This window comes from Drosophila suzukii, chromosome 3, assembly GCF_043229965.1.
Source record: "Drosophila suzukii chromosome 3, CBGP_Dsuzu_IsoJpt1.0, whole genome shotgun sequence".
NCBI lineage: Eukaryota > Metazoa > Arthropoda > Insecta > Diptera > Drosophilidae > Drosophila > Drosophila suzukii.
In genome coordinates this window covers 88,340,403-88,350,492 of record NC_092082.1, presented here as the reverse complement: position 1 = coordinate 88,350,492, position 10,090 = coordinate 88,340,403, and the positions used below count along the sequence as shown (strand labels likewise).

General features: G+C 39.1%; 1 protein-coding gene across 5 annotated transcripts; it reads left to right on the top strand.

Annotated features, from left to right (window-relative positions):
* The first annotated feature begins 686 nt into the window (after positions 1-686).
* Best1 (Bestrophin 1) lies at positions 687-9,844 on the top strand. Of its 5 annotated transcripts, none has more exons than XM_036818871.3 (8): positions 687-1,053; positions 3,938-4,144; positions 5,192-5,302; positions 5,618-6,374; positions 6,432-6,821; positions 7,716-8,376; positions 8,500-8,544; positions 9,242-9,844. In XM_036818871.3, the coding sequence occupies exons 2-8, from the start codon at positions 4,074-4,076 to the stop codon at positions 9,565-9,567; spliced, it is 2,361 nt and encodes a 786-aa protein (XP_036674766.3). In that variant the 5' UTR covers positions 687-1,053; positions 3,938-4,073; the 3' UTR covers positions 9,568-9,844. The 5 variants fall into 5 exon arrangements, with proteins under 5 accessions (XP_036674766.3, XP_070851884.1, XP_070851882.1 ...); XM_070995783.1 differs by having other exon boundaries at positions 687-1,059; positions 6,432-6,674; XM_070995781.1 differs by having other exon boundaries at positions 687-1,059.
* Positions 9,845-10,090: the final 246 nt, after the last annotated feature.

Genomic DNA, 10,090 nt, shown 5'->3' with positions numbered 1-10,090 from the left:
AGAAATTTAACTTACTGAGGAATACAAAAAATTTAGTTCGTTTAACTTAAGTAAAAACATCGAAAGAGTCAATCTATAAATACATCATATTTTTAAAATCTTACTTAGTGTGACAAGAACATGCTCCATAGTTAAAATAAAACAAATACCTATTTTCTTATTATAACAAATTTATTTTTTAATTGAAATAATAATGTAGAACAACTCACAAATCAGTTTCTATGAAACAAAAGGCAGCTCTTATAGCAGGCATGCCTGAAAGTATGCAATATTTTTTGAAAGTTCAGGTACATGAGAGGTTTGAGTAGGAGGGTGTTGGTAGAGGGGCCCACACGTGTAAATTGAAGGTAAATTTAATGCTATTATAAGTAAAATTAAATTTCTAAAATATATTTATTATATTATAATAGTTATTAGTATGGATCTCTTCATAACATAATTTGTTGTTGCTAATTTCCGATATGTATTACCGATATAACACACATTTCCGGCGCCCACCCCCTTTATCTCTCGAATCCCGCCCTGTGCTCGGCTTATCTGCCTTTTGGCTCTCTGCCGGCTCTCAAAACAACCAGTTTCTCGCTCTTTCCGCTCCCTTGCCTCTCAGATTTCTCACATTTTCGCACTCGCTTTCAGCACAGCTGTACGCCGAGCTGAGTGCATGATTTTCGCATGGCAGGGGTCTCAGTTTCAATTTGGCGGCCATTGAGCGCGGAAGTGGCCAAAAAAAACAGAGAAAAGGGCTCCGGAAAATCTTAAGAACGCGATTTTTGTTGAATGGCCGCCTCTGTCTTTGTCCACGTATTTGTGCCCGCTTTTGTGCCTGTGTTTGCGTTTGTGTAAGAAGTTCGTCGTAAAATAGTGAAGCATAAAGGCCAAGTGAAGAAAATACTCGCCGTACATAAAACCCATACCCACAACAACATAGTGTTAGTTTTGAGCCCTTTTGCTACCTTTTATTTTTATTTTTGCTACCTGCCAATTTGTTAACTCTATTGTTGTTTGCCGCCGCTTGCGTGCCGTGGAATCACAGCAGAAACAACAACAACAAATGTAAGTGTAAGTGACCATGGAGCGATTTAATAATAGTGCACCGCCAGGAATAACAACTAAAATCGGTTTCAAACGCGTGACGAGCGAATTTTTAAATCGATTGCCAGTCCCGAAATTGGACAACCTCAAAATGTGAATATCAAATCTAAAATGCCCTTAAGTATATAGCATTTACATATACTATGGATATGATATATGTATCGTTTTCTCGTGACTCATCCATTTTGGTTTTGCAACTGCAGTCTCTACGCAAATTACTTGGGCGACCAAAAGGAAGCTATTAATAAACTTCACCGCAGATAACACAATTGCTAAGCGGAAAAAATCATAAATCAAATGTGAATATGTAATAACTTAAAAAGTTGACCTTCACGCTCAGCAAAAAAAAATTTTAAAAACAAAAAGTCATACAAAATTAAATGTTACAAATATTTTGTTGGTTTCTCTCAGAAAAACAGTGTTTATTACTTTGGATAAAATTGTAAAAGAAGTCAAGAATAAATATTGATGAAGTTCCATTACATAACAACTTTTTTAAAGTAATACCTCCTAATTCTACACTCAAAAATTATAGTCTTATTACAAAATCCCCAATATCTTTAAATTTACTTAAGGGTTGTATCGCCTACTTTAACTACTTCCCACTGTCTCGTCGCCTACCTAATTTTCTATTTCTTCCTACGCGAAATGTCTGTAATGCCAAGAATTTTAATAAAATGCAATGTAGTGCTCTCGCTTGAGAATAATTTAAATTTAGCCACGCGCCTTTCTGGCCCACTGACAACTGTCGAAAGTCGCCAGCCAAATGTTCGCCGAAAAAGTCATTAACCTCGGCCATTTGGATTCGACAACTTTGAATCATTGTAACGAATATTGAGTATTATGCTAATGAAAGAGATAATGGCGACAAGTCTCTGTAAATATGACCGACATATTTGTTTTTATAGGTCAACAATGTTGACGTTGAAAGTTCAATCCGCAAATATTGCGACCCCTGAGCGAAATGCATTATATAAAGGCAAGGGAAGAGGTCAGTTCTCGCGAAGCCAACACATCGATAAGTTTGCTTAATAAACAGAATGAGACAAAGAAATCAGCAAAATGACACTGGATTGTTTATCACTTCGAGTGCCACTTTTGGATGATGAAATATGGAAAAGGGTTCGGTTTGGAGACTACCCTCTGAATGCCAAGATTTGAAACAATAAACAACGATCCTCCTTTGTTGTTTTCAACAAGACCAAATTTGTACAGCTGCGGTTAAAATATTAGCATTCGATGTAAAAAATAACAGGGATTTTCCCATGTTTATAAAAAAACAAATTGTTTTGTATATACATTATGAAATATTTTTGATTAGTAAGACCCTTTTTATTTATCCAACACACACTACTATTCCTTTGTCTGCTTCTGTTTACTCGAACACATCATTCACATATACGATAAATTAGCTTATTTGTTTTATACCTACTATATATCCAGTCGAAAGTCTCGTTCTTATCGCTTTTTCTTTTGTTTACCCAGAATTTAAGACGCTCTCAGACATTTGCCATTTCAGCTCCGATGGATTACAAGGGGGTGATAATTCATCAGGCTTTCAAAATTCTTTTTTAAATAATAGTAAAACAATCACAAAGCATTGTAAACCCTTAAAAGCGATGAGTTACCTTGACTGCCTAATCAAATTCGAACTAGTAATCAGCGGACTACGTCATTTCATTGTTTTTTTATGAGTTTTGTCAGCCATGTCTGAAATAAATCAAACTAAATTTAGGTATAAAAGCGTACACAGGAAACTATAAGTTCAATTTAAAAATTATTTTAATTTTACTTTTATTTACCAACATCTAAGACATAATATTATTGATCATTACAAAATTTTATTAAATATCAACAATTTTATTGTTTATAATAATGTTTTACTATTATTACTAAAACATAACCTAATACTTATATGATATGAAAATATTTGAAAGATTATTTTTTTCTGTGTTTTAAAACCGATCATTTTTAAGCTCAGCATACCTAGCGAACCCCTCTAAAGTAAGCAGACCGATACATGATGTCATGTTTTCCCCACCAGAAAGGCCGGGATCACATGGCACATAGTCGAAACGGTCTTGGTAATATAATTTGAGCTCGGAGCCGAGATCGTGGTGTGATTTCTGATCATTAGCTCACCGGCTCGCAGAAGTTCTCGAATTTTTGTCGTCTCTCTTTTGGGACGGAAATTCATTAGACTACATGGGAGATAAACAAAATTCTATATGAGGAAAACCCAACTCAATGAGCTCATCTTGGCCTTATTATATAATGTATTTCCCCTAGTTGTTCCCCGAATTCGAAAATAGGTTGTACCTAGATGGCATTCGAAGTTTAACTTTGAGTCTGTTTGTATGGTTAATTGTTATCTAATCGTTGGAGGCTGACCCCCAGAGACACCTCTCGAAATCAAATGGAGACCGCCTAAATGCTCAAACGATGACTTTGACATCGCCCACACGCAAAGTTGAGTGTTTTTGCAACTCAGAGCGTTTTCAGATACATATATATAAAGAACATATACACAAATATCTGAACATGCATCGAGGCTTTTGTGCCATAGACTATATAAATTGCTGCAATTAATATAATCAGCCCGGAGCTGTTGCATTTCTGTTAAATGTTAAATGCAATTCAATTGTTTTCCGCGCTGCAGGTTTCCTTCGGTAGCTTCGTCGCATGTCTAATTGTGAAAAAAATCGATTTTTAGAATTTCAAATTGCATTTATAAAAGTTCAGTCAACGATTCCTGGTACTGTTATGGGTAATTGCTTGCACTTCCTCTGTTATTACATAACCCTGAGCTCTATTAAAAATCGTGTTCTATCTTATTTGGTTTCAGGTGAAGAGTGGAACTTTCATTTTCGACAAACAGCGATGTGTGGGTCACGATAAGACAGTCGGCACAACAATCTCAGCTATAAAAGAGCACTTCAAACAAACCAAGTTGGAGGTTAAATAAAAAACAGGAGAGAAAAATGACAATATCGTACACAAGTGAAGTGGCCACTTGTCGCGGCTTTGGCTGTTTTCTAAAATTGCTACTCAGGTGAGTAAAGTTAAAGTCTTATATACTTAACTCGACGATCGACAGATATAGGAGTACAGTGCGAAATTGTTAGCTCGTTTGCTAATTATAGAGCATTGACACACTCTGGACAATTGGATGGGATAACCAGCCGAGAAGCACAATAGAGGCGAATGCAAATTACAGAACTTTTCCACTTTCCTTCATATGGCAAACTGCAATTGCCACAAAAGTCATTCCCATCTCGTCCTCCCCCTCTATACGAAGTATGTAATCTAGACCCGTGTACCCATAACTCTGACATCTGTCATGGCTTGTTGTCTGAATTATAATTTAATAATGAGTTTGGCGGGGGTTGAGTTCTTCCCCTACGCATTTTCCCCCATTTGTTTATGGCTGATAATAAGGTCGATGGTAATATAATCTATCGCTTGATGATCTAATTAAGCTGCTGTTGATATTGTTTTATCGGTGTATAATGGTCAATAATAATACCCCATGGTCAACAAGGGAATCTCCCCACATGATTCACTAGTTATTCTCCCTAAGGTATTTGTTTTTAAGAATTCCAAAAAAGAACCATATAATTTGGTTTTGTGTTCCGACAAAATTACCTTTTCTTGGTTAAAAGAGATCGTTTGATTGTTCATTATATCACGCTTTATTCGGCTGATAAGCTTTATAAATATCGTCTGGACGTCATGTCACGGCAGGCGCACATTTCTATAGACAATGTTTATATTTCGAGGGCTCCCAATACATTGAAATATTTTATGACGTTTTGTGTCAATAACAAGTGGCCAGAATTATCATTTCGTATCAGCAGGTTATACTCGCCATGACGTATCATCCTCAGACATTGTGCCGCTGGTCAATATAGGCAAATTCGAAAGTCAAGTGGGGAATCTGGAACGGATCCATAGCAGAAATATTTATTGCCTGATAAGGGCCACTGTATGCTGATTAGTTTGACGTTCACGGTCTATTTATATAGGCTGATGGCAAAGAAATCGAGTGGGGAATAATTACCAATTATAAGTTTAATATAACCCCATTACCTGTTTTCAGATGGCGAGGAAGCATTTACAAGCTGGTCTGGCTAGATCTTTTGGCCTTTTTGACAATTTACTATGCGATCAACATGGTGTATCGTTTCGGCCTCAACGCCAACCAAAAAGAGTGAGTATTAGATAAAATTCTTCAAAGATCGGAAGAGAAATGGTACTGTAAAGTCTATAAATAACAATTATTATCAAGTTTAAATAACAAATTATATGTGTGTTTGAAAGATTAAGTTATATTAGCAGTCGTTGTTTACTCTAAAATCTTTATAAAGTGCTTAGGAAACTAAAAACCCAAAATCCTAATAATTTGGAGGAACAGTTGCAAAAATTGTCATGACCATTTCTTAAAGGGGCTAACCCAATCAGTTAATATTTAAAGCAAACATCTATGTTCACTGTTCTGTTACTCACAATATTTGCTTTCTTTCAGAACTTTTGAGGCCATTGTTCAGTACTGTGATAGTTATAGAGAACTCATACCCCTGTCCTTTGTGCTGGGTTTCTATGTCTCGATTGTGATGACCCGTTGGTGGAATCAGTACACCTCCATTCCCTGGCCAGACCCCATTGCGGTCTTTGTAAGCTCCAATGTTCATGGCCAGGACGAACGAGGACGTATGATGAGACGAACAATTATGCGTTATGTGTGCCTTTGTTTGACCATGGTCCTGGCGAATGTTTCGCCGAGGGTGAAGAAACGTTTCCCGGGCCTTGATAATCTAGTGGAAGCGGGTCTTCTAAATGATAATGAGAAAACCATTATAGAGACCATGAACAAGGCCTTTCCGAGACCCTCAAAACACTGGCTGCCCATCGTTTGGGCTGCTAGTATAATAACTAGAGCTAGAAAAGAGGGCCGTATTCGAGATGACTTCGCTGTGAAGACGATCATCGATGAGCTGAACAAGTTTCGGGGTCAGTGTGGTCTCTTGATCAGCTATGATACCATCAGTGTACCCCTAGTTTACACCCAAGTGGTGACCCTGGCGGTCTACTCGTACTTCCTCACCTGCTGCATGGGTCAGCAGTGGACGGATGGCAAGGTAGTGGGCAATACCACATACCTGAACAAGGTGGATCTATACTTTCCGGTCTTTACCACGCTGCAGTTCTTCTTCTACATGGGTTGGCTCAAGGTGGCCGAGTCCCTGATTAATCCCTTTGGCGAGGACGATGATGATTTTGAGGTAAGTACTAGATGATTTATGGACATTCCAATTTTATACATATAATATTTTTCCTAGGTCAACTGGATGGTGGATCGTAATCTGCAGGTATCCTACCTGATCGTCGACGAGATGCACCATGACCATCCCGAGCTCCTGAAGGATCAGTACTGGGATGAGGTGTTCCCCAACGAGTTGCCCTACACAATAGCTGCCGAGAGATTCAGGGAGAATCATCCGGAACCGTCCACTGCCAAGATCGAGGTGCCCAAGAACGCGGCCATGCCCTCGACAATGTCGTCCGTGCGGATTGATGAAATGGTTGGTAATGCTAGTGGTGACCCCGCCGCCACCGCCGCCGCGGAAGCGAAGCCCCCTGCTCCGGGGGGTCAAGTTCAAGCTCCGGTCGCGGACTCCGGGGTCCAGACCGTTACTTATGACTTTCCCAAGGGCTCGGCAGATGAGGAGGTTAGAATCAAAACGTTGGCTGCATTCCCTAGCTTTACGAAGCATTGGCACCTGAACTCTCGATTGGTTAACCAAATTCATCATCTCTCGTCCTGCGATCTGATCCAAGTCAAAACTAAATCGAATTCAATATCGAAATTACAAGTTTCTAACCTCTTTTTCTTGTTCAACACGAAGAGACATTGCTTTTGTGGGATCACAGTTCGCTCATTGGCATTCTGAATCACAACGGTGCTTGGTATATATAAAACCTAATCTAGATGTACAGAGTGTGTATAACTATTTCTAAGGGGTGGGCACAGTAAAAGCTCAAGTATTTATTCAAGTATTTATTGAATTACTTAGTTGATAAGCCTTACTAATGAGACTATCTAATTAGCGGTGATCTAAATAGCTATACTCAGAAATGATGAACCTATAAAGATTTTTATTTTAACTTGAATGAGAATGCTTCTAGAATATTATTTATGCATTTTAGATTACTTCGAAATGCCTTTAATATTATCTTTTATGACCTATTTATCGTAAGAAATTATTATGATTATTATTATTTTATCTTTTAAGTGATTTCTTTCTCATTTACTATTTGTTTTGAGCATATTTTACTGTGCCCTATCTCCAGTCTAACCATAATCTTAGAAAGGTGTTTGTGTCTCTATGCTTTAAGAATGTGAATACTAACTTTTGATTCTAATTGTCTAAGACATCTGTCCACAGCCTAAAGCCTCTAACAGCACCTCGCACTGCACGACTTTCGAATGCTTTCTGCTGCACTGACTTTTGAGCACTAAATGGTTTCAAGTAATCCGGGCACAGCGGAACTAAGAATATAATCTATCTACTAATGGCTAAGACTATCTTAATCTAATATATCTATAATATATCTTAAATTAGGCTGATGATGCCAGTGGCATACACTTCTCAGCTGGGAATGGCAAAATGCGCCTCGGATCGTCGCCTTCGCTAGTGAGTGTTTCGGGTACTCTATCCCGAGTGAATACAGTGGCCTCGGCACTCAAGCGGTTCCTGAGTCGCGATGACAGCAGGCCGGGATCGGCCACGCCCAGTCAGGATCAGCCCTACAAGTTCCCGGCCAGCGCCAGTTCAGCGAGTCTCTCGGGAGGAGTTGTGGGATCGGCTACGTCGGCGGGAAAACCAGTTGGAAGTCTGAGGATAACCCAACAAGTCATCGAAGAGGTGGACGAACAGGCCACCATCACATCCATGAGGGCCAGTGAACCGCGTCCCAATGTTATGGATATCTTTGCACCGACCTCGTCCTCGGGAGCTGCCCCATCTGTGCCCCTTCAGCCGCCACCCGCTCACTCAGAACCGGTGGACATACCAGCACGTCCACCCTCATATAATCGTGCCCAATCCCAGTATGAACCCACTCTATTCCCACCGGGCGGAGTGGATGCACTGCTCAGTACTTCAGCTCCGGCGGGTGGAAGTCCCCTACTTCTGTCCAATGCAGCCACTGCTCCAAGTTCCCCAGTGGGCGAGAGCTCCAAGTCCCTATACGATCCTCAAAAGGCCGCCAGCCGGGAGACGGGTAAGTCCAAAAGTTCTTCACCATCCCCGTTAGCGGATGTGTTAGAATGCCCAACCGCTTCTTAAACTCTCATTTTTAACATTTGTGTATCTTCATTTTCAACAAATTCGGGAACTTTTATAGAGAGGCCCGATGCACCGCAGGTTTTCAGGTGGTTCGTCACGCCCGGTAAAGTTCACATCCATTGGCCATATTAACTTGTTCGAATACTTTAGCTTGCTCTTCTACGTAATTGTTGCCAATTTCCCCCCGTTTTGTTGTTGTTCTATTGATTTTGTGTTTTTTTTTTTTGTAACAGGTGTAATTCATTTTCACAGTTCATATGGTTTATAATTAAAAAATTCGCGGAATAAATATTTGTAGCTTGTTTATCTGATTGAATGATTTGAAATTAATCATTTGATTGATTTAATGAATACTTCCAATTTTTGTATACCATTTTAATTTTTAAAACTAATATTTATTTTAACAAAGCTGACTTCAAAAATAATTCTAGAAACTTAATAAAATTCAAGCACACCTGAGTATGTACTTTCTTTTTATACCATTGCAGAAAGTATTATTTTGTTTTTTCTTTTCTTGATTAATTTAATTTTGTTAAGCAATTGGCATGTGTTTTTTGAAAGCGATGCCCACTTGTTGAGTACTAACCCCAGCTTAGCCCTTCAAATTTAATACTTTTGAACTACGTAAGGCCGCAGAAAAGGTTTCTGGCTGGTCAAGTAGGTAGCCTACAACCCGTAATTCCAACTTCATATTGGTACCCGCCTAGCATTAGTACCCAGCCATTTAGAAGTTGCACGTAACCATTGATTTTTCCGACTAACAAATACACTTCACTAATATTTTCCATATATTTTTGCAGTGGAAAACATGGACCTGCGGTCCTCCAATGATCTCCTAGCAGCTGCGGCTGCGCAGGTCGAGGACGAGGGTGATGACTTCGACAAGCTGAAGGCGGCTCGCGAGAAGGAGAAACTGATGCGCCAGCAGAAGAATCTGGCCCGGACCATCAGCACCGCTCCGGGAATGGAGGCCACGGCTGTGCCGATGATGCCAATGATCCCAGTGAATGTGGCAGTGCCGCAGGCCCAAATGCCAACTGTGGCATCCAGTGCCGATCTTCTGGCCGGCGGAGAACTGCTCTCCAATTCGACAATGAAGTCGCAGGACGCCATCAACAGCAGTTGAACAAACCCTAGTATTTTGTTTCGTACACTTACCTAGTTTAAGTCTAGTGCATTATTTAATTTACCTAAGCTGCTAAGCTAAATTACCTATACTATATAACGTATATGCCGCTGACATTGAGAATACGCAGAGTTACGGACAGTTTAAGAATGCTCATAACTTCTAAAAGAGCTCGAGTGATGATGGACCTAATTAACGCAGTTAATAACACAAATACTAATATCTAAGTAGAACGTTTTTGAATTTTACAAATATAAGTTATTTTGTAAATGGCTCAGATTTTGTTTTTTATTTTGAAACTGGGTTGGCGCTGATTCTTACAGAAATTATAGAAATTACTTAAATTTTATGGGCTGTAAAATTGAAATATATATTTTTGAAAAACATATGTTTGTGGCTTATTAAAACAAAACCGAAAAAAAAAATGTTGAAACTATTTTAATTAGCAGCGAACTTTTGCTTTCTTGGCGGAATAGAATAGAGAATAAAGTATACAATTTTAAATTTTATAACGGAAAGACTA